At 37.2% G+C, this 26,162-nt stretch overlaps 1 protein-coding gene across 1 annotated transcript in view; it reads left to right on the forward strand.

Annotated features, from left to right (window-relative positions):
- The window catches only part of lonrf2 (LON peptidase N-terminal domain and ring finger 2), a 259,882-nt gene that overhangs the window by 184,793 nt on the left and 48,927 nt on the right, over positions 1 to 26,162 (forward strand). The window contains exon 3 of the mRNA XM_079851615.1: positions 25,979 to 26,101. Coding sequence (XP_079707741.1) covers positions 25,979 to 26,101 — 123 coding nt within the window. The remainder of the gene's footprint in view (positions 1 to 25,978; positions 26,102 to 26,162) is intronic.

Below are 26,162 nucleotides of genomic sequence, written 5' to 3' on the forward strand. Positions count from 1 at the left end.
CGTTCTGTCCTGAACACATGACCATGCTTATATTCAGTTACAGTCATAGCGCCGCCTGCTGGCAACAGTTAGTGACATGTTTAACACTGTTGTGAACTCCTGATAACATATAAAAAAGTGCCAGCAAGTGCTAAACATGCTAACAACATACTAGAAACATGCTAGCAAACACTTAGCTAAGTGCTAAAGCATGCTATTGCTGCAATTAAATAGGAATTTGCTGTAACACAGGCATGGAATGTCCAATCTGCCCCAAACTTAATATGTAACATGCAAGAAACATACTAGCAACACATAGCTAAGTTCTAAAGCATGCTAGAAATAATAAAGGAAGTTGTTGTAACTTAAGCATACAATGCCCAATCTACCCCAAACTTCACACGTTTGATAAGAATTATCTCCTGAACACAAGTCCATGCTCATATTCAGATATAGGCATAGCGCCGCCTGCTGGCAACAGGAAGTGACGTTTAACACTGTTCTGGACTCCTATTAACATATAAAAAAAGTGCCACCAACTGCTAAACATACTAGAAACATGCTATCAAATACTTAGCTAAGTGTTAAAGCATGCTATTACTGCAATTAAATATGAATTTGCTGTAACTCAGGCATGCAATGTCCAATCTACCCCAAAATTAATATGTAATATGCTAGAAACATCATAAAACATGCTAGAAATGCTAAAGGAAGTTGTTGTAACTCAAGCATACAATGTCCAATCTGCCCCAAACTTCACGTTTGATAAAAGTCCTTGCACTGAACACATCTACATAGCGATATTCAGATATAGACATAGCCCCTCCTACTGGCAACAGAAACTGACATGGTTAACACAGTAATGCAGTACTAACCACATAACTATTGTGTACTAAGCATGCTAGAAACATACTAAACATGCTAGCAACTACTATATATACCTCCTTAAATGCACATTGCCCAACCATGCTCTGTCTTCCTAAAGCCACCGAATGACGATGGCATGAGTGCGAGGGCCCTTTCATCGCTGCTTGCAGCTTTAATTTATTTTTTATTTGTTGTAAAACCATGGTTAATTTTCATTTTCACACAACCTTCGATAGTTTGTCAGCTAAATAAAACGGGCAGTGTGCCAAATATGTAGGCTGGGAGAAGTTGTGTGTGAAGATGCTAGTAAATTCATATTTAAGAGATAAACTAATATTTCACGCTGTGTACGTGAATTTGTCTTCACAGAAGAAATATAGTGATAATAACACGATAATAGTGACCAAAATTATCGTTATTATCAATATAATCACGGTTTTGTTAAAACGAGATGAAAGAGTTCAAAAATAACTGATGCTCAAAATAATGTTTTATATTTGAAAATCAACAAACAACAAATAAAACAAGCAGCTCTATGCACTTTTTTAAGCAAGATTCTATTCTGTGGCATTTCCTTCCTTACAATGACGGTCGTCAACGGTGCACATCCATGTGTGGGCTTTTTGTAAAAGCTCAAATATGACCACACCTCAGATTTGGTCCTCTTAAAAGGCTGAAAAATATCCCGAGCACGGTCACTGCCTTCCGCCATTCCTTCTCGAATTAAAAAAAACTTTGCGCGCTGCACCTGTGTCACAGCTGTTGCTGGCTGGACAGGATTTACAGTGAGTTATTAAAATCGCGATAATCAAAGATGGTTTTAATGATAATTAAATTTTAAACGATAATACTAACCGTCAGTACATTTTATCGTGGTTTATAGTGAAACCGGTAATCATCCCATCCCTAGTTTGATGTTGACCAATAAGTGGAAAGAGGCGTTTTGTTCCCACCCATGTAGAGATCGAATATTCAAGCTGTTTATTCATTTTCGTGTTATTGTGTTTTCATATGGTAAATTAAAACAAGATGTAATGAAAATGAAAATATGAATATGAAAAAAAAACGGCCTCCTGATCAGCATTTCTGACTCAACACTGCCTTCTGCTGATTCGCCGTTTCCCTGCGACCATCCGGCGAATAATATCCGTTATAAGAGCAATTCTAAAAAAAGCTAACCTACTAAAAGAGCTCACGGCATTGTTCCAAATGCCGCGCTCGGACTGTGCGACATGCGGAGCCCCTCTGCATGCCTCGGACAAGCATAGTGAGTGCGTTTCATGCCCGAGAACAGACGCCGAGCTCATCCGCGTTCTCGTCAGGGCCGTCGAGGAGCTTGGACTCGATTGGTCTTCAGCAGAAGAGCCAACTAAAAGCTGCCTCGACAAGTTGTTTCTGCCGGAGCGTCAACAGGCCCCTTGCCAGCAGCCAGCGCCGTTTTTCCCTGAAGTACATCATCAACATGAGTACATGAGTAACTAAGTCATGGCGCACCCTCTACTCGACCCGCCTATGCACTTCAGCCTCTGCAGCGCTCTCAACCGTTGATGCCGCTGAGGAAAAGGGGTATGACCCCCCCCCCGCCACCCCCCCCCCAGAAGAATTAGATGGAGGTCTAAAGTTACGCACCCATTTAAGCCATGCAGGACCACTTCAGCTCTCGCTGGCCGAGACTACGCTTCCGCTGGTCAAGCTGCCTCAGCCCTGCACACTATGACGGTCCTCCAAGTAGGGGTGTAACGATACACAAAACCGACGGTTTGGTACGTCTCACGGTTTTGATGTCTCAGTTTGGTTTGGTTCGGTTCAATGGGGTGGGGGGGTTTAGAAAGTAAAAAAAATAAAATAATTTTATTAAACAGTGGTTTAATTAAATTACAATTAAACGTTTCGCAAGGATTAAAAAAAAAAATCTGATAATGCTTCAAGTCAAGTCATCTTCATTTATATAGCGCTTTTAACAATGTAGATTGTTTCAAAGCAGCTTTACAGAGATAAGTTTATAATTTAAGGTAACAGAGATTGTTTTGGCTTTATAGCGGTTCTTTAATAAAGTTATTTTCCAGCTAAAGTTAGTTTTGATTGATTCGCTTCCGTCGCAACAATAATTTGTTATTAAATTAGGGGCCGCTAAGATGACACCATTCTCTCTACACAGACTTTAAACGCGAACCTGTGATAAACGCTGATGGCGTTCACATGCGCATTAAGAATTGGTTCTATAGTTATGTGCGTTTGAATATATGTGCGCAGGTTTGTAATTCCCTACAAACCAAGCCTAAACAAAGTACTGGTCTTATAAATATTTATACAGAATTTTATTTTATTTTGTCACTTCGGGGTAGGTACGCGAAACAAATTTTCCCGACAACGCTTTATCTGTAGAGTGGTAAAGGGATCCTCCATAGGGAGAGACTAGTTGGCACTTCAGCACTGCGTTGTCATCGGGTCCAGGCGCAGGTCCTTCATCAGATCTGGATACAGCCCAGATCCGGCAGGCTGCGGGAAAATCTCGGGATAAACAAAGACACTAAAATTAGCGTAGATGCCATTCTTCTTATGATGTAACGAGTACATCAGGATTTATGGGAAGTGTTCCCGGTTCCGGCTGACCTAATCTATGCAGCCTATCATGTGTTTATAATGTGTTATGTGTATGCTAGGTCAAAGAGATGTGTTTTTGAACTGACAGAGAGAGTGTGTCTGCTTCCCGGACAATGTTAGGAAGACTGTTCCAAAGTTTTGGTGCTAAATAGGAAAAGGATCTACCGCCAGCAGTCGATTTTGATATTCTAGGTATTATTAACTGGCCGGAATTTTGAGATCGCAATAGACGTGAAGGACTATAATGCGTTAAGAGCTCGCTCAAGTACTGCGGAGCTAAACCATTTAGTGCTTTGTAAGTAATCAGCAATATTTTATGCGATGTTTAATAGGCAGCCAATGCAGTGTTGACAGAACCGGGCTAATATGGTCATACTTCCTGGTTCTGGTAAGAACTTGAGCAGCTGCGTTTTGAACCAGCTGTTGTTTGTTTATTAAGCGTGCAGGGCAACCAACCATAACAGAATTACAATTATCTAGCCTTGATGCCATGAACGCATGGACTAATTGTTCCGCATTTGTCAATGAGAGCATATAGCGTAATTTAGATATATTTTTAAGATGGAAAAATTCGGTTTTACAGATACTAGACACGTGACTTTCAAATGAAAGATTGGTATCAAAGAGCACACCCGGGTTCCTAACCGACGATGAAGACTTGACAGAGCAGCCATCAAGTGTTAGACAGTATTCTAGGTTATTACGTGTGGGAGTTTTTTGTCCAATAATTAGAATCTCTGTTTTTTCAGAATTTAGAAGTAGGAAATTACTAGTCATCCAATTTTGTTATATTAGCTATGCATTCCGTTAATTTTGTGAATTGGTAAGTTTCGTTAGGTTTTGAAGAAATATACAGCTGAGTATCGTCAGACTAACAGTGGAAACTAATTCCATGTTTCCTAATGATATCTCCTAATGGTAGCATGTACAGAGTGAACAATAGCGGTCCTAGTACTGAGCCTTGTGGTATGCCATACTGAACTTGTGATCGATGAGACATCTCTTCGTTTACTGCTACAAACTGATAATGGTCAGATAAGTATGATTTAAACCATGCTAATGCAATTCCACTAATGCCAACATAATGTTCGAGTCTATTTAAAAGAATGTTGTGGTCAATGGTATCAAATGCAGCACTAAGATCAAGTAACACTAATAGAGAGATACAACCACAATCGGATGATAAGAGCAAATCATTTGTGACTCTAACGAGAGCAGTCTCGGTACTATGGTACGGTCTAAATCCGGACTGAAAATCCTTGCAGATATCATTTCTTTCAAGAAAGGAACACAGTTGTGAGGATACTGTTTTTTCTAATATCTTTGACAGAAAAGGCAGATTCGAGATCGGCCTATAATTGACTAATTCTGTAGGATCAAGTTGTGTTTTTTTAACAAGCGGTTTAATCATAGCCAATTTAAAGGTTTTTGGTACGTATTCTAATGACAAAGATGAATTAATGATATTAAGAAGAGGATCTATGACCTCTGGAAGCATCTCTTTTAGTAGCTTAGTCGGTATAGGGTCTAACATACATGTTGTCGATTTAGATGAATTAACGAGTTTGCAAAATTCTTCCTCTCCTATAGCAATAAATGAATCATATTTTTCCTCACTAAAATGCACTGCCTGATGCGATACTGTAGTAGACGGTTGCATAGTTTTTTCCCTGATATTATCAATCTTATAAGTGAAGAAGTTCATAAAGTCATTACTGCTGTGTTGCTTGGAAACTTCTGGGCTTGAAGCTTTCTTTTTAGTTAGTTTAGCCACTGTTTCAAATAAATACCTAGGGTTTTGTTTATTTTCTTCTAATAGGTTTGAAAAATAAGCAGATCTAGCAGCTTTTAAAGCCTCTCTGTAAGTAATCGAGCTCTCCTTCCATGAAATGCAAAATACCTCTAGTTTTGTTTTCTTCCAGTTGCGCTCCATTTTTCTGGCTGCTCTCTTAAGGGCCTGAGTGTAAACTATAACGTGTAAACTGCAAACTATATAGGGAGCCCACACATTACTATAACATTAAAGGTTAACAACAGAGCCTAGACTTTTAGCCTAAATTTAGATGCTATTTATTTTTAGATATAATAATCAACCCTGAACACATTGTATGAAAACGTGTAAACTGCACATAAGGCAGTTTTTGTATTAACTTATGTTTTTACTCTAATTCATTATTGAAATATAAGAATTTACACAGTTGCTGTCATTTTCATGGCAGATATTTTAAACATACATTAAATAATCAAGATATCATTAACAGGTTAAGTAAAATATAATATATAGGCTAATATAGTGCATTTATTTAGTGCAAGAGTTCATTTCTCTAGGAACCAACAAGCTGTGGACACTGAATGACTGAGGTAAATATAATGCTATGTGACAAACTAAGCTGTTTTACTGACGTCTTTCCGCTGCTGAAACACTGATTGAGCGATTATATGAGTTATGATGCCTTTCAGTAAGTATACTGTATCTTTCAACATACCTTCAGATGTCCATTCATGTTTATTCTGTAACTGAGGAAGAGATGATCGCGTTTACTCGCGCTCCGGGCTGCCGCTTGAAATGAGGAGCCTAGTACAGTGATCTGTCACGCCACATCAAAGAGTGCCAAAATGGCATTTATTGTTTGAATTTTGTGATAAAATAGACAGAATTTGAAAGATTACACCTTGCTTATTATCGAAAGTAACAAAACACGGAGCTTGCTATTATATGGTGTTAATGGTGGTTAGGCTACAACGCTGTATTCGTTGTGTACACATACTGTAAGACATGAGGTCCATTGAGCCAGGGCTGGGCCAGGGTAGCAGGGAGCGGGGCGTGTTCGGTACGCCATGAGAGTATCACGATATGTATCGTGGGTGGTGTATCGCGTTTTTTTTTGGTTCAGTTTGAATATCATTACACCCCTACTCCAAGAGTTCCAGGCAAAACTTCTCCGATCCTTGGACGAGTCTGGACCGGACCCCACAGCCTTCAAGGATCTGCACAGTGCCACAGACACACTGCCCAGGTCATTGGAAGAAGCATGGCCAGCCTGGTAGTACTAGAGCAACACCTGTGGCTCAATCTCACAGAGATTAAGCATGCAGACAAGACTGCTTTCCTGGACTCCCCTATATCTACTGCTGGTCTCTTCGGCCCCGCGGTGAAGGGTTTTGCTGAGTGTTTCACTGAAGTACAGAAGTCTTCGCAGGCCATGCGACACTTCTTGCCCAAACGTTCCAGTTCGGCTTCAGATTGCCCGAGGAATGCACCGACCCCACAGCCAGCCAAACCAACGCCGCCTGTTTCTCAGCCCCGTCCAGCGGCTGAAACCAATCGATGCCCACAGCCAGCTAAGCACTTCCCGTCCCCGCAACGCCAGGGTCCAGTTATGCTGGACCCTGAGCCTCGGAAGCCTTCCTAGTCCAAGAACAGGAAGGAAGAGAAAGGGGTTAACCCTTAGGGCAGGGGTCGGCAATAGGCGGCCCGCGGGCCAAAACTGGCCCGCCAGCAATATTTTCTGGCCCGCCGGATTATTCTGGCCCGCCGGATTATTATTTTGGAAGTTTTTTTTTTTCCGCTTATTTTTATTTTACAATAACGGTGTATCATTCGTTACTTATTATTTACTCGGGTAGCCTATAACACACTGATAAATAATATGTATTAGCCTACCTGATATAAAATATTTGCACTAAATGCTGCACAAAACTCTTCCACTAGGCTACTTGAGAAAAGCCGTAGCCGCGCGGCGATTTCACCGCCACATACTGTGTAAAACGCGCATGAATCATGCGGCACGGGATTCAATTTTAAAATATAAAGACGGTAGCGGTCGGAACTCTGTAGCCTACCTATACTTTGGACGGAGCGGGCGGTCTGACTGACAATAGCCCACTCCCGACATCTTTTGACAGCGTATCCGCACTTCATTCTGACCACCAGGCTGTTTGGTACTGAAACCATTGTTAATAAATAATAAACAACATTATTTTTTTGCAAGGATGTTTGAAATAGTTGGCAGAAAATAGCATGCTTCATTTGTCAGTAGGGCAATATGGTTTTCGTTTATGTTGCTTAACAATTTGAGTGATAGGCTTTGTCCTATTTAATTTATGTTATTTATATTTCATTATTTTTTTCTGTGACATTTTTTACTCTGCTGACAGTAGCCTACAATGTTAAAATAATATTTTATGTTGACACGAACACAAAGCATTTATAATTGTTATAGGCTGCTACTTAATCTCTCAAATTTCTGTTAGAGACATTTGAATGTGAGATTCTGGAAACTAGATCTAAATTTTGCGGACTCGTCAGGTCGGGAAATAATGCGGGTGAACACAGAGTGTATTTTAATTGCTGAATTGAACCTTGTGGGAGCGGGACGAAAAGAAGAGAAAAAAAAAACAGTCCCGCGCAGACCTCCTTAAACCATAGGTGTGTAGCCTATGTGTGTGTCCCGAATAAATAATAATAATAAAAAAGGAATAAAGTTCAAAAGTCGGACTGTAAGCAAATTAGGCATTGCTATTCACACCTTTATTAAAATAGCTGTAATATGTTAACACAATAGTACTTGATCTGTTTAAAATGATTTCATTGATATGCAATGTAGACGTTAAGAGTATAATAATTAATAATTAATAGTTAAGAGTATTTAATTTGTACCCATATAGGGCTACTCCGTGTAGCTGGCCCGCCATCTACTGGCTACAAGAAAAATTGGCCCGCGGCCAAAGTTAATTGCCGACCCCTGCCTTAGGGGTCTAAGGTGTTTTTGTGGTCCTTGAGATGTCCTGACATGCACTGACATTTGTGCTTTTTTCAGTTACTTATAAAAATATATTAATGGCAAAGGTGTCATTGCACTCTATTCAGCACAAACAGGACTACCATAATATGTGAGCAACATATATGTACATGTTTGTATTTTTAAGAGAATGTTTATGCATGGTTATTGAAAAAAACAAAATTAAGTTTCTGAAATAAGGCCACAAAACACATACTAAATATGATACTAGTTTTTGACTAGAGTTTTTGCTTCAAAGTGATGTGACAATCATCCTGCCTACTCATTCACATAAAAAAATACATTGATTTTAAACTTTGTAAGACACTTTTTGTTTAGAAAGGCAGTATGCATGTGGGCATGAATGATCATGAATAATGATGTGATTCACACTTGAGAAGACAATGACTCGCATAATGAGCCGCATAATAAGCCTTTCAGTCAGGTATGTTACTGAGAGGGAACCACAAGAATGCGAGGGCAAAATATTATATTATATTATATTATATATATGGAAACATCTTTTAAAAAAATTTTCTTTTTCCACAAATTTTGTATGCATGCAAATGGTATAATATCCAAGGTAAACATTTCTAGTAATTGTGCATTTAATTCTAATACTTTTTTTTCAGAAAGGTTTGGAATATTTACCCTCTCCCCAAATTTGTCACTAATAAAACACAATAATAAATAATTTAATGAGAAGGCTTATATTGACCTATTAAGATTTTGTTTACATCTACCTTGTAAATATATGTTTTGCTATTTGTAACGACTGAGTGCAAATCAAACACAAATGAAGCTTCCAGGTGTTTTGTTCAAACGTAACTCCACACAGAACTCAACATTCCAGACCCCAAATCACCCAGCCCGGCTCCAGCCAGGCTACAAGAAGACCTTTTTATGGCCAAACTAAAGGAAGAACTTGTCAATGTGAGATAGCTGGGAAAAGAATGATTGGCTCAGAGATGGCACAACTCAGTGCCCGATCAAGATAACAGCAGAAGCTGCTCGACCCCCACGACAGAGATACAAAACAGACCATCTTCTTCTTAGGACCTCTGAGTGACCTCAGGGTGTAAAATCTTTTCAAACCACAGAACTGAGATTTTACCGATAACAATACATAAAATCATCCCAGAACAGTTTTCGATGGATTTATAATCAAACATCATGCAACTACATAATTCTATGTTGTTTCTACCACTTATATGCATGTTTAATAAGCTTAGATCCCATGTAAGTCATTTAATGGTTATAACTGTTAGATGTTTGAATGAAAGTGTGTTGTGTTTCATATCAGTATGATCGTATGCTCTTGATTCAAAAGATGGCTTGATTGAAATGTGTGTAAAATGTTTCATATTCTTATAATAGTAATAATGTCCAAACTGTGGCCTCTTGTTCTCTAGTGCTAGTGCTGGAGAGCAAGGAGATCACAGATAACGCATGATTTACGATGAGAAGAGAATAGAGCCACCTCCTAAATTAAGCCAGTGGCTAATTAGTTAGATCTCTCCTAGGAGGTTGGACAAACATTTTGAGTTTAAAATCTTAGACCCGAACAAAGCTTTGGGCAGAAGAGAAAATGAAAAAGTAGATTCGAAAACCATCATGGAGAAGCCATGACGGAGAAACCATGACGGAGAAACCAGACAGATCAGTAACCATGTAGACGCGCAGAGATAAAAGAACCCAAATTTTTTTTTTTATTGGATCCATTTCAATTTACCTATATGGTGGGAAGAGGCACTGTTGATGTTGTTATCACTTTAGCTCTTTATTGGTTTGTGTGTGCATATGTGTATGTATGTATATGTTGTGTTTTAATGCAGCTTTGAGTCCAAGACAAATTTCCTTAAAAAGGACAATAAAGTATACAAACAAACAAAAATCAAGATCAGAAGAACGGGTTCAACAGCTTCATTCAAGCCATCATCTACTCTCGTCTCAATTTCCTATCTTTTCTTAGTTTCCTTTCTTTTCCGTTGTGAGTCTCGGTTCTAAGTTAAGTTGTGCGGCAAGATTTCGGTCCACGTTTCTTCTGCAAAGCCAGCTTCAACAAAGACTTTCCATCCATCTGCCAGCACACCACGTGATTGGCCGCCCCAGACCCAGGCACGAGGAGACCAGCCAACGAACTCGGGAAACCCCTTTTACGCAGACAAAGGGAATCCCCAAAGCAAAGACAAGCAAGTACTGCCTCCAGACTCTTAAGCTGAACTGGTGCATTGATATAGATTTAATAGCCTGCCTAAAAACGATACAAGGGTTAAATTAATGCTTGATGGTTCGTTCAGGTTATGTCTTATAAGTGCATATAGAAACTTGGGATTGCATCATCTCACTCTTAAAACTCATTCTTTCCTCACTCTTTCTTTCTGCAACTCGTATGAATGTGTGTGTGTGTGTGTGTGTGTGTGTGTGTTAGATATTAGTTTTATGTGTTAGTCAGAGTAATCAATAAAGTCTTGTTTGTATTTTTAAAGAGAAGTGTTACTTGTGTTATGTGCTTACGAATTTAATGTCTTAAACTGCTGATCTAAGTTACCTTGCTAACTATAGTGTTTCACTATAGTTTGGATATTTATATATTGCAGCGCTGATAGTTACAGCCAGTTCAAATGAACTGCGAACGAGTCATTTGCTCGGTTGTAATAAGTGATTCTTTCGAATTCCCTATAAATTAATTAATAATTCCTTTGAGCTAAATTGACCTGTTAGAATCGCACAATAAAATTACACAATTATCCTACATATTTTATTAAACTGTTTTCACATGTAAATCAACAAAAATTACAATTTTAACAATATTTCAAGTGCAATCTTTCCTTGTAAAAAGCAAACGTATTTCAAAGTTAAGGATTCATTAGTTTGAATTGGAACAAACACTATTATAACATCTTAGTTGATAATTCAATATACCTACTTTATCTTTGACAAAACATCTCATACTAGGCTATATATTTAACATATTTAAATATAAATGTATTGGACAGCAAAAGTGTTGGGCAGAAATTGGCAAACAAAAGCTTATTTGATGTGGCAGTAGTCTATTTTTACTGGAAAAACTTTATAATCTGTCCAAAACTAGTCAATGAAATCTTGTCTGAACATTCATATTTAGTCTGTAACATGTTGTTATGCTATATTGATATAGGGCATATAAATGTTAATTTGCAGTTCAATAAGTTGCTTATACAAAGACATTTTATTTCAACATAGTTCAGTCGATTTTTACTCATCTCAGTATAGCAGTATAGTTTGGGAAAAGCTAAACTATTAGATGTGTTCATGTTGTAATAGCATGTTGTAAGTGCCTGTAGTAAACGACAGCGTGCATCTGTGCCGTTCATTCACACACAGACAGGTCATATTTAAAGTCTTTTTGCCGTTTACATACACTATATTGCGATTAGAACAAAGCACTTAAGAATAAAGCACTTACTATTCACAGTCCTCAGCTGGATCCATTGCTCCTCGAAGTGAAACTGAAACCAGCACTTCTGAGGTAAAAAATGTCCAGGATTATATTACTATTATGCAATTATTCCTCACAGCGTAGCAAAATGACGTAAAGTACATGAATCTGATAAAACTTGATGTGTTTTATCGAGCTGATGTGGGCGTTCACAGATTTGCATGGATCGCCTCAGATCATTTGCGTTTCAATAGCGCGTGCTCTCCGTGGGCGTGTTCACATTAGCAGATAATGAGTTGACTGATGAGAACGACTGATATCTCTCTCTTTTCATTCAGATTATATAAACAGAGAATATTTGTTTTCATTTTGAATTGGATAATTTAAAAGTAGACACTTAAATGATTATAAAGATATATTGCTCTTGCCTGTGTGACTAGTATTCTCTGAATTTTGTTTAAGTTTAGAGACGTGCTCCAGAAAAAAAGTTCACGGAGACGGAGAGGCAGAAAGCACACCCTGTTTATTTTCTTTATTTTACAAAAGCACAATGTTTTGTTTCGATTGTAAGTGGGCACATACAAAATTAGACATTTAACAGTTTATTTTTTCATATTTCTTAAGTCTGTATGACCATAAATGACGGAGTAGTTTAACCTGTTAGCCTGCACCCCCACTTTTGAAAAATGCCCAGAAATGGCATACTCAAACTAAAACAGATACAGTTCATGAACCCTTCGCACTAAAAGCACAAGTATGGTCTCATTTGAAAGCTGACACTTTTTGTCAGCTTTCATTTGAAAGCTGGCAGTTTATTGTAAATTTAGAATTAATTATTGTCATAATGAACAAAATTGTTATAAATAGCTTCAAGGTTTTGTAAAGTTATTAGACATTTATTTTTATGAAATATCTTCATGAAAATAATATTGAAGTTGGCATTGTATCAATCTAGAAATGCACTGCAGCTAAAGCCACATGTCTGACCATGTTATGTTTAAAATCTGAAGATAAGTCTAAAACTCTGTATTTAATTAAATGTTTCTAAAGATCGTGTCATATGACTTTATTTTGATTAGCTATAGCTATGGCTCCTCATAGCGTCTAGCAGATGCAATACTCGTTCCCATTACTCTCAGGGAACTGAGGTTACGTTAGTAACCGAGTACGTTTTTTATGTTCATGAGAAGGGTCCAATATGTGAGAAATGAATGGAAAAGAGAAAACAACAGTCCGTGTACATTCTGATAATTTAAGTTGCTTGCTGCTATTTGGTTTTATTTTCACATTTAAAATTTTGACCCCCAAAATAAAAAAAATATAAAAAATAAACCATTCATCTCAGGTTCATTAGTTTTTGTTTTGTTTTTAAGTAGAAAAATGGGAAAACAGCGCATTTATTTATTTCCGCAAAAAAAAAAAAAAAAAAAAAAAACGGAAAAAAACCCAGAGAATTTGAATCCGTGTATCATTCGTTCAGTCGTTTTTTAATTTAATATTGAAAGTAGAAAAATGAGAAAACGGCTCCTATTTCGTTTTTTCATTTTTTCCAAAAAAACAAAAAACAAGAATTCAGCTTGATTTTTCGTTTTTCGTTCTGAGGTAGCAAAATGAATAAACAGCTTGAATATTCGATTTCTACACGTGGGCGGGAATGAAACGCCCCTTTCCTCTGATTTGTCAGCCGAAGATCAAACTGTCCCGTCATCAGTTCTTCCTCAGTTCTGCACTGCAGAATAAGAGTCCTCCGTTGTGTGGATTCTTAACGCGTTTATTGCAACTACATTTCATCTTTTTTTCATCAAACAACCAGACTAACGAATGGTTTGACACAACCTGTACTGGGGAATAGACTAGACGGCTTTCTTCTGTGTAGATATAAATTCACCTACGCTTTGCATCAGCTGGGTATGCAGGGTAAATGACGGCTGTTACCTACCATGGTTGCCCTCGCCCAGTAATTAGAAAAAAAATATATATATATATATGAAGATATAAATCAATATAATTAGTTGTAAATTAAATATTTTTAACACTAATACAAAAAGAAAAGAATAATGCATTGACTATATAATAGGCCTATATTAACATAAACGCATGAACTGTCATTCAGACTGACTATCTAACAACCGGAGAACAGAGAACAACAGAGATATTAAAATACATACTCTTCTGAGTTTTATAATGTAGGCCTTGTGTTTTATTAAAATGTATTAATTTATATCTCAAAGATGTGCGCAGTGCACTGGGTCATGTTGAGAGGGAAACAAACACATTTTATTATTAGCCTATTCATAAACAGTGTAAAAGACAGGTAAATAAAATACAACATTAACATTATAAACACTATTAATAACATATAGGCTATGTCTATGCGTATTTTACTTCCCCTTACTGTAGCCTATGTCAAATCCTTAAATGAATGGTATTCAGAAAACAACAAGAATGAAAAATAAGTAGCCACGTACAGTATAATAAAAATATAACTTAATAGCTTATAATAATAATAGGCTATTGTGTCCTTTATTATAAACAACATTTAGCCTATTTTAAACGCCAAGCCTAAACAAATTTATTTGAATCGAAACTGAAACTGTACCGACGTTGGTTTCGCGCATCTCTCATTCGGTCCAAAGTTTCCATATTTGCAATGTAACATTTGGATGCTAACTAGTAATGTAAAGAAGGCTTTATACTTCAGTCGAGTCCCAGTATACATGTATAGGCTAAATCATCATCTTCACAGCATGTTGTTTGGAATAACAGCAAGTACTGTGCGGCACAGCCTTTATATTGTACAACAAACCAATTAAATTAAGCAGAATAACTTTTTATATATATTTGGTTGACTGTGTTTTATTTTAACCTGTTAACCTGCAACCCCACTTTTGAAAAATCCCCAGAAATGACATACCCAAACTGAAACAGATACAGTTCATGATCCCTTTGCACTAAAAGCACAAGTATGATCTCATTTGAAAGCTGACACTTGTCAGTTTATTGTAAATGTAGAATTAATTATTGTCATAATGAAAAAAAGTTATAAATAGCTTCAAAGTTTTGTAAAGTTATTAGAAATTTATTTTTATGAAACATTTTCATGAAAATATAATTGAAGTTGGCATTGTATCAATCTAGAAATGCACTGCAGCTAAAGCCACATGTCTGACCATATTATATTTAAAATATGAAGATAAGTCTAAAACTCTGTATTTAGTTAAATGTTTTTCAAGATCACGTCATGACTATTTTGATTAGACTCTAAAATGCTACTGATGTTTAGTCATCATCTATTCAGTCTTTTGTCTCTATTGTTTTGTGGTGCAAACGAGCCCCATTCAGTCTCAGTCTCCCCATGCACACATTCACACCTCTCCAGCCTGGTTATGGCTCTAAATATGCATTTCTTTTGTCTGCATTATAGTTACTAACAACTGGCTATTCACAGGCATTCATAGGGTTTCAATCCCTAATTTCTTTTATCAAAGTTCTCACTTCACATTTGAAACTGTATCAAATGCCCTTCTTGAATAAAGAAACATTTCAGTAAGCATTCCTATTTAGAAAAAAAAAACATAAAAGAATAACTGCTAGGTGGCAAGTGCACCTGGGGCTAGCTAGCATGTTAGCTTAGCACACCATCAATACACGACAATTTATGAGATTAAAACCATGTTTGTGCTCCAAACTTACTTTATAACGCAAGTCGAGTGTTTTAAATAATCTTCTGTGATCTAATTTGGCTTCAGATAAAAAAATCAGACAGAAAATATATTATTTTATAGTATTCTGCATGATGATAAAGTCTATATAGATTATATTTATAATGTAATGCTAATCTATTATTATGAAAATACCTGGCATGGCTTGAAAAACACAGGTAAATCAAATATGATTGCAATCATGTTTATTGTCTTCAAAACATCTTTATCTGCATGTTACAGCGATCTCAGTTAGCTGTGTATGTGTTCGAGGCTTCCTGGAATGTCACATGATTATGGCTCTTCTTCATGTATTCCATATATGGACTATTATTGTGCATATAGCGCCCTCAGGCTGCTGGTATGGATTGAAAACACAATACATCAGTATCCAGCACTCATAATGATTACATCGACGCATTTGGGTATAAATTCAATAAATATTATTCCTGTCTATAGAAATCTATCAATATTTCTCCAAATCTGCACATTTTTGATCTAAAAGCCCCGAGGTACGTTGTTTTGTCAAGCGCTGTCATGACGACCACACAGGAGTTTTTTTCTGAATGGGAGCGCTGACACTCATAATTCATATTAAGGTTATCGACTCATTTTTTCATTTCATAACTCCTGACACAAATTAAGAAATAACTGTCGCTATAAGTTTCTCAGAATACATAGTGGTCAAATACTGAAACTTGAGTCTTATATCTTTTTAATGATGTATAGTTTGTCAAGGTATAACATTAAATCTGATAGTAACTTTAAAAAAAAAAAAAAAAAAAACGCTTCAGTGCGCAGGCGCACTGGCAATGGTTAACAGGTTGATAATGAACAGGCTGCGATGTCAAGTTAGCAATGCCAGAAGTGAACTGATAATAGCCTAGATGTTGTGTGAGCGAGCGATGCGCCGGCGCCATCACTTGGATTTGTTGCTCAGCAGGCAATAACTTAATATTCTGTCGTTTAATACTCTGTCATTCGAAACAGTAAAATTTATATTTTTAATTGTGTACATTCAAAATGACTACAAAATGCCATGCCTTTGAAAAATAAAGAAAACAACATGATGCGCTGCTTTATCGCGTCTCAGTCTCCTTGAACATCTTTCTGGCGCACACCAAAAATGAACCAAAATAGAGTGAATAGCCTTCTTACGCGCCTACTTTTCAAAGTCAACATTTAGATTATTTTAAGTAAAATGCATTATATAGGAATAAAACTTAGGAATAAAACACAGCCTTGTTCATGATTTAAAAAAAAACAAAACGTAACTTTACAGTTCGGAAAATAGGAAAATAGCAAACCCCTGACACTTGAGAACTCTGGTCTACAAAGAAGAAAGCCCTGTCTAGTCTATTCCCCAGTACTGGTTGTGTCGAGCCATTCCTTAGTCTGGTTGATGGAAAACATATGAAAAAGTTGCAATAAACGCGTTAAGAGAAGAATTCCCCTGCGGAGGACTCTTATTCTGCAGTGCAGAACTGAGGAAGAACTGATGACGGGACAGTTTGATCTTCGGCTGACAAATCAGAGGAAAGGGGCGTTTCATTCCCGCCCACGTGTAGAAATCGAATATTCAAGCGGTTTATTAATTTTGCTACCTCAGAACGAAAAACGAAAAATCAAGCTGAATTCTTGTTTTTCGTTTTTTTTTTTTTAAAAATGAAAAAACGAAATAGGAACTGTTTTCTAATTTTTCTACTTGCAATATTAAATAAAAAACGACTGAACGAATGATACACGGATTCATTTGGCTTGATTTTATGTTTTTAGGTTCAGGGATAGAAATTGGATTAACGGCTTGAATATTCGATTTCCACATGTGGGTGGGCATGAAACGCCCCTTTCCACTGATTGGTCTACCAAAGATCAACCTGTGCCGATTTCAGTTCTTCCACAATTCCAGGCAACAGAATAATAGTCCTCCGTTGCTAATTGTTGGACTGATTCTTAAAATGTTTATTACAAATAATCTCTCTCATCAAACAACCGGACTAAGGAATGCTTTTGACACAAACCGCACTGGGCAGGGCCTAGAAATGGCTTTCTTCTCTACAGGTTCGACAACCTATGTGCCAGAGAAATATTAACTGATTATTTCTGAAATAGTAACGTACCTTGAATCTGCACCCACATTACCCATCAGCCTACTTCTTTGGCACACCACTGGTTTTATTTAGCTATCCAACTATCAAAATCTGTGTAGCAGAGCTGTTTGACCATCTGGACAGCACGGAGGATGGAGCAGATGCTTTTACGTTGTAGCGAAGTGCAGACCAGTATCGATTTAAGTGTAAATATGCAGCAGTCATAACTTTTATTTTTGACAGCATGCTGAGTTTTGAACAAGGGATGAAGCTGAAATCAAATTAATTAATGCTATTAATTAAATTAACTGATATAAATTAGGGATGTCCCGATCCGATCACGTGATCGGAAATCGGGCCCGATCACGTGGTTTCAGACTCGATAGGAATCGGACGTTACCTCCCGATCAGGACTCGGATATATATGTATATATATTCTCATTATTTTTTAACACATCTATAGTTATGAGGTGGCACAGAGTTACGCCGGTTTCACACTGCACGCGTTAGCAGAGCGTAAGCAGCGCAGGAGCAGTGCGTATGGTGAGCAGGAGCAGGACGTTTTGCTTTCACACTGGCAGCGTTTATCACGCGCGGCTGAACCGCGGGTTGTGTACAGACAGAGTAGCCTACTCTATAATGGATAAGCTGGCATTGCTTTATTTCGTTTTCAAATACATTTAAGAGAAAAGACTTGTCAATAAGCTTATTTTATTAATAATTTCATTTATATAACTTTTGGTTCATCTTTGTTTTTATTGTTCTGGCAACAAGTTTGTTTTTGGACAGTTGTTTTCTTTTGAAATTGCTGTTGGTCATTTGATCGACTGTTTAAAACACAATAGATATCATCAATGCACTTTTTGGATAAAACTGCGGTGTATTTTGGCCATGATCAATGCATTGTCACTTTAATTCAGCGTAAGCGGCGCAGCAAAAATAGACTCGGCGCCGAAACGATCGCGGCACTGCTGCTTCTGCTCTGCACCTGCTACGCGCTGCCGCGCCGCCTCTGCGTGCGGTGTGAATGCTCTAATCTGTTAACATGGGCGCCGAAAAAAATACGCGCTGCACGCTCTGCTAACGCGTGCAGTGTGAAACCAGCGAGTGTAGTTCCTAAAAGCACATTACTGGCTTTGGGTATTTTAAGTTGAGGTGCTATTTGTTTATATATTAGACTTTTTTTTATATTTACTGTTGCACTAAGTCCAAAAGTGAAGAATTTATGTTATTTATTACTTGATTGTTCAAGCTACCTCACAGAAGTGCTCTGTTTGTTAACAGAGTTGTTGAATGTTAAAATAAGGTGAATTAAATAAAAAATAAGGAACATCCTGGATCTGTTTTTTTCTCTTCTTTATTCTTTTTTTATGTATTATAGAAGTATCGGATCGGGACTCGGTATCGGTAGATACTCAAAATCAAATGACTCGGACTCTGACTCGAGGGCAAAAAAACCTGATCGGGACATCCCTAATATAAATACTAGTGTAGAACATTGCATAGAAATTGTGTCTATTCCTCGTTTAGTGCGATCAAATAATAAATCTACTGCAGGATCTAGGAAAAATCTAATTGTTATTAAAACAGAAAATGTTGCTATTAGTAAACAAAAAAATTTCTAAAGCTAGGTCTTCTAAACATTAGATCACTCACACCTAAGGCAGTTATTGTAAATGAAATAGTCACAGATAATAGCATCGATGTACTTTGCCTTACTGAAACCTGGCTTAAACCAAATGATTATTTCGGTCTAAATGAGTCTACTCCATCAGGATACTCCTATAAGCATGAGCCCCGTCTGATTGGTCGTGGCGGCGGTATTGCAACAATCTATAGAGATTTTCTTAGTGTTACTCAGAAAACGGGTTATAAGTTTATTTCGTTTGAAGTACTTGTACTAAATGTTACACTCTTAGATGCTAGAAAAACATCCCTATTATCTTTAGCCTTGGCTACCGTATATAGACCGCCAGGGCCTTACGCTGATTTCCTAAAAGAATTTGCAGATTTTCTCTCAGACCTATTGGTCAATGTCGATAAAGCATTAATTGTTGGAGATTTTAACATACACGTAGATAATCAAAATGATGCGTTAGGGGCTACGTTTATAGATTTATTAAACTCCTTTGGGGTTAAGCAAAACGTTACCGGACCAACTCATCGTTTTAATCATACACTCGATTTAATTATATCACATGGAACCGATCCAACCGATATAGATATCATTCCACAAAGTGATGATGTAACTGACCATTACATGGTAACTTGCATATTACGTACCCCTGTAATATATCATGCTGCGCCGCGTTATCGATTAGGCAGAACAATCCTTCCATCCACCATAGATAATTTTTCAAATTGCTTATCGGATCTGTCTCAGATGCTCAGTGAACCCAAACAAACAGATGAACTAGAGGAACTAACCAGCACTATGAGCACCATTCTCTCTGGAACACTGGATATTGTTGCACCTATTAGACTAAAAAAGGTCAGAGAGAAAATTAAAGCACCATGGTACAACAATACTACGCGTGTTCTAAAGAGAGAAACCCGTAATTTAGAGCGTAAAAATGGAAACAAACTAATTTAGAGGTTTTTAGAATCGCTTGGAAAGACAGTACGTCACGTTATAAAAAGGCCCTAAAAGTAGCCAGGGCTGAGCACCTCCGCAAACTAATAGAAAATAACCAAAACAATCCTAGGTTTTTATTTAACACCGTGGCTAGACTAACAAATAAACAAGCATCACCTGAACAAAATATTCCGTTACAGTTTAGTAGTAATGACTTCATGAATTTTTTCACTGAGAAAATAGAAAACATCAGAACCACAATTGTAAACGTTCAATCCTCAATCGCGCCTTATAACTCAGCCTCGATTATACCCCGCAAGAACAATTACAGTGCTTTACAACTATAGAACAAATAGAGTTAAATAAACTTATCACTTCCTCTAAAACAACAACATGTTTATTAGATCCCATACCAACTAAACTACTGAAAGAAGTGTTACCTATAGTGGAAGAGCCTCTCCTCAATATTATTAACTCATCTTTATCTTTAGGTCATGTTCCAAGAACATTTAAACTGGCAGTTATAAAACCACTCATTAAGAAACCACAATTAGACCCAAATAACCTTGCAAATTATAGACCCATTTCAAATCTTCCTTTTATGTCTAAAATACTAGAAAAAGTTGTGTCCGCCCAACTAGGCTCTTTCTTACAAGAAAATTACATCTATGAAAAGTTTCAGTCTGGTTTCAGGCCGCACCATAGCACTGAAACTGCGCTTGTTAAAATCACAAATGATTTACTCTTAGCTTCTGACCAAGGCTGTATCTCAATACTAGTTTTACTTGATCTTAGTGCTGCGTTCGATACTATAGATCACACAATACTCTTAGATCGACTACAAAATTATACTGGTGTTCAAGGACAAGCATTAAGCTGGTTCAGATCATACCTATCTGACCGATACCATTTTGTCTATTTAAAGCTAGGGTAGGTAATCCTGTTCAGAAAAAAAAACATTCCAAATTTGTTTAAACTGTCTTTATATACCAATACATAATTAAAATGTAAGTACTCTGAAAAAGAAAGTATAAAAATCGAGTGTCTGTAGACCTCTCACGACTGTTGTAAACACAGGTCATTATTTCCATTCACTCCACCCCCTCCCTTCTGGGCTCCTTCCAAAGCCACGCCCCCAAAACACATGAACGCGCGACGCCAAACGCTCAGGCTCAGCTGAAGACGCATTTATTATTTACCTGAGACGAGCGGAGAGGAAGGAGCGCAGTGCATGCAGTGACATCATGTCAGAATCACATGTAATAAAATACCTAACTTTATCACTATGAATATAAACAAATATGATGGCTTTTAGTACTCACTAACAAGCTAGCATATCGATACTGGTAAAGTTTAAAATATATTTTGTTTGATTCGGTAACGAGCTATATTTATAAGGCAAAGCTAGGTTGCATTGATACACGTTTTTCCATTACCATCAGTTAAACTGTGATGAAGGTGAATTTCGTGTAAGAGTCATAACATATACGGTGTTTTACATGTAAGAGTTTCCATGATGAAAACATTGTTGACTCTGATGAGGACTAACGTTACACTCCGGTGACAAGTACCACATCGTCGGTTCGAGGACAGGTCCACTCCGGGGTCGGGGACGAAGCAGAGGAGGTCGTTCAAGAGTGCGGGCAGGGTCCGAGGAAGTAGTTTAGCAAAGTAGCAAAGCTGGCATTGGTACTTTTTGCTGCATTTTCTCAGCCATTGTGCCGCAAACTCCTGCTTACTCGGTGTAGTGAGCTGAATATTTCCGGGAACGGTGACATGTGATGATGAGTGCACGCAGGGCTGTGCACGCAGTGGTGCTCGGGCACGAGACATGAAGGCATCTGATTGGTTCTTTACATTCGCACCGAATGGCAGTGATTGGTCAGAGTTTTTACTGTCCTGCAGCTGCTACAGAGGTCAGATTTTTTCCATTCCTTTTTCTGAACACATAATGTATTGACTACTATCAGAATGGAAGGACCATTTCACCCAGTATAAAAAAAAATGTTTCTGAACAGGATTACCTACCCTACCTTTAAATGGAGAAAAATCTATCATAACTCCAGTAAACTATGGAGTGCCGCAAGGATCTGTGTTAGGCCCTCTATTATTCTCAATATATATGCTGCCACTTGGAAATATTATAAGGAAACATGGAATTAGTTTCCATTGTTATGCTGATGACACTCAAATATATATTTCATCACGGCCAGATGAAAACGCTAAATTATCCAAATTGACAGAGTGTGTTAAAGATATAAAAGATTGGATGACGCGCAATTTTCTTTTATTAAATCCAGACAAGACAGAGGTAATACTTATCGGTTCAAAAAAACGCCCACAAAACCTCTCACAATACAACTTTAACATAGTAGGATGTCCTGTTACTTTATCCTCTACAGTAAAAGACCTGGGTGTTATACTAGACTGCAACCTGTCTTTTGAAAATCATATTTCATATGTTACAAAAACAGCCTTTTTCCACCTTAGACGCATTGCTAAGCTACGTAATATGCTATCTGTTTCTGATGCAGAAAAGTTAGTTCATGCGTTCATGACCTCGAGACTAGATTACTGTAATGCTTTATTAGCTGGTTGTCCTGCATCCTCAATAAACAAGCTACAGTTAGTCCAAAATGCCGCCGCTAGAGTTCTTACTAGATCAAGAAAATTTGACCATATAACACCAATTTTATCATCACTACATTGGTTACCTATAAAGTTCCGTATTAATTACAAGGTATTGCTACTGACTTATAAAGCCCTAAACGGCTTAGCTCCAGTTTATTTAACGGATCTTCTATCGCCCTATAATCCATCGCGCTCTTTAAGATCACTAAATTCGAGGCTTTTGGTCATACCTAGGATATCCAGATCAACCAAAGGAGGGAGATCATTTTCACATTTAGCTCCAAAACTCTGGAATAGCCTTCCTGATACTGTTCGTTGCTCAGACTCGCTCTCCCAGTTTAAAACTAGATTAAAGACGATTAAAGAGGCATTCATATAATATTTTTAATCTTACAGTTAAATCCGGTCTCTAGTTCATAAACGCCAGAGGAGAACTGGCCCCCGACTGAGCCTGGGTTCTCCCAAGGTTTTTTTTTTCTCCATTAGGTCACCTGATGGAGTTTTTCGGTTCCTTGCCACTGTTGCCTTTGGCTTGCTCAGTTGGGGATACTTAATTGAATTAATCAATCAACAATACTATTGATGAGCATTACCAAACGTGGACGTTTTACACTAGAAACAAACACTGATGTACTATCTTATTTAATACTGTGAAGCTGCTTTGATACAATCTGTATTGTGAAAAGCGCTATATAAATAAAGTTGACTTGACTTGACTTGACTATTGCAAAATAAAGCCACAGAGCTGATGCACTGCTGACTCCAAACACTGGACAATACTGTTTCGTATTGTTGAATAAATCCGAGTCTTTGAACAAATCGGTCGAGTGAATGATTCAATGTCCAATGGACGGCTTAATTCCTGAATTAATCAGCCTTTGGAACAAATCGGTTGAATGAATGACTCACTGACTCTTTTAAGACTTGCTGCCACCTACTGGCGGTCTTACTCTCATAATCTAAGTATCGTTTCATAGTTCATTTTGAAATGAAATGTACTTTATTGTCCCTGATAGGGAAATTTGTAATGGACTCCATAGCCAGCATTTCGCCAAAACCTGATACATTAAAAAAATGACACAAAATATTCATACACATCATACACATAAAAATAAATGGACTTCATTTTGTCATTCAATTCATAAAGCTATTCAAAATGTTATATTTAAAACATTAATCTCGCAAAACTATGCAATTTTAAAGGGGTGGTTGATTATGATTTCACTTTTTCAACTTTAGTTAGTGTGTAATGTTGCTGTTTGAGCATTAACAACTGCAAATCTGTAAAGTTACAATGCTAAAAGTTCAAAGCAAAGGGAGATATTTGCTTTTAAATAAATTGATTTTAAAGGACTACAACAAACAGCTGTTAGGGACTACACGACATTCCTCCAGGGTTAGTGACATCACCAACCCTATAATTTACATAAACCCCGCCCCCCAGAACACGGTTTATAGATTATCAAGACAGAATATGCTAATCAATGACTAGAAGATAACTACACATAAGCTACATAAATTCATCAACTAACCATTAGGAAATGTCCTGTTGCATTCTACATGTTGTCACTTCTTCTTGAGTCTCTCCATCATTGTCTGGATCCGGTTTGAACATAAAAGGCTAAAAGTTTTTGAAAATTTCAGTGTACGTCTGTGTGAGTGCAAGCTCTTGAAGCTCCGCCCCCTGTGCTGGGAGCAGCAGCTCATTTGCATTTAAAGGAACAGACACAAAACGGTGCGTTTTTGCTCACCCTCAAAAAGTGACAATTTTAACATGCTATATAAAAATATCTTTGGGGTATTTTGAGCTAAAATTTCACATACACACTCTGGGGACATCAAATACTTATTTTACATCTTGTGAAAAGGGCATTATACCACCCCTTTAATTGCTGTGTAAATCCTCTGAGCAGCATTAAACAGTTTGTAAAAAAAAATCTAAATGCCACTTCAGAATTCAGATGCAGCTTCTTTGGTTGATACTGATTCATTTGATTGGTAACAGCCTATTGTCTTATTATTGTACTTGAATTTATTGATTAAATTTAAGAATTTAACAAAAGATGACAAATATATTTTAAAAAGATTAGAAAAATTGAAGATGACGATACATTTACAAATACTCTTCTTCTCTGGCTTTATTGTTTTAAGGTGTCATTTTATGGTTTTGATCTTCCCGCAACTGAGAGAGCACTTCCTGGACCTGTGTTACAAATTGTATTATAATGGCTATTTAACATTACCCCTAACTAGGCGTGTCGGGCTGCATAGACAATCACGGAAACAACAGTGATTTTGAGGAAAAAAAATGACATGTAAGATATAACACGCCAGTTGGATAGTGACAAATATGATGCCATATCTCTATGAAAAAAACATAACAACAACAACAACAACAACAAAACTAAAAACTAATAGAATAACAACCAGAACAATAGATGTGACATTGATAAAAAATTATGTAATTTATATCTTTATCATATTTCAACTTCCTTGTCCTAAACAGCACTTCGCTAGAATGTGCATCTCCGTGCTATCCAGTGGGTCGTGGAGCTTTGCCACACAGATTTTGCTAAATAAAACCAGTGGAGTGCCAAAGAAGTAGGCTGATGGGTAATGGGTGCAGATGCGAGGTATATTAATATTTCTGAAATAATCAGCTAATATTTCTCTGGGACGTAGGTTGTTGAACCCATGCCTATAGAGAATTATTTTTCTGCTTTCAATATTAAATCGAAAAACGAATGAACACAGACCATCTCATAACATTATTTATGAAGTTGTAATTTTGCAGTGTAAATGCATTAATGCCAGCTTTGAGCTTCATTTAACAGTCTCAGTAAATAAATTAATCTGAATGCCATATGATGAAGTTGTCTTAGTAAAATAATTCAATTATTCTAATTGAATTTAGTGATAAAATTTAAGAGTTTGACTTGAAAGATGTCACATATTTAATAATGTTTGGAAAAACTGAAGGCCTTTTAGACCTCTAAAAATACAAATATGCCCTTTTAAGGACTATTTAGCCTTTCCATACGTGTCAAAGTTTTTTGCATGTTCACATAGCAAGTTTGACAGAAGTCACCAAGTTTTATACTTGTGATGAAGTCCAATAAATAAATAAATAAATAAAATATTTAAACATGTAATTTTGTTTGGTCACTAGCAACCAAAGACTACCAGAGGGTTAAATACATGTGCCCACTGTGCATTGTTTTCTTAAAGCCAGCGGGTTGCGTAGGCACCATAGTTCTTGTGCCCGGAATATTGCTGTTTTGTGTTGTTGGGCTTCAGTTACTTTTATTTACCATGTTTTCTCTTTACAGGCTCACTACATTAAGGCCACAGCGTTCAGGGGCACCGGCCGCAGTGAAGAGGCTTTACAGGAGTATTTCTTCTGTGTGGCTTTGAAATCTGACTGGATCGCTGTAAAACTGGAGGCTCAGAAGGTACATTAAGCTTTGTGTATTTGCGTATGTCAGCCTTTGTCTGGCAGATCTCCTCACATGA

This window comes from Squalius cephalus, assembly GCF_949319135.1.
Source record: "Squalius cephalus genome assembly, chromosome: 2".
Classification (NCBI taxonomy): domain Eukaryota; kingdom Metazoa; phylum Chordata; class Actinopteri; order Cypriniformes; family Leuciscidae; genus Squalius; species Squalius cephalus.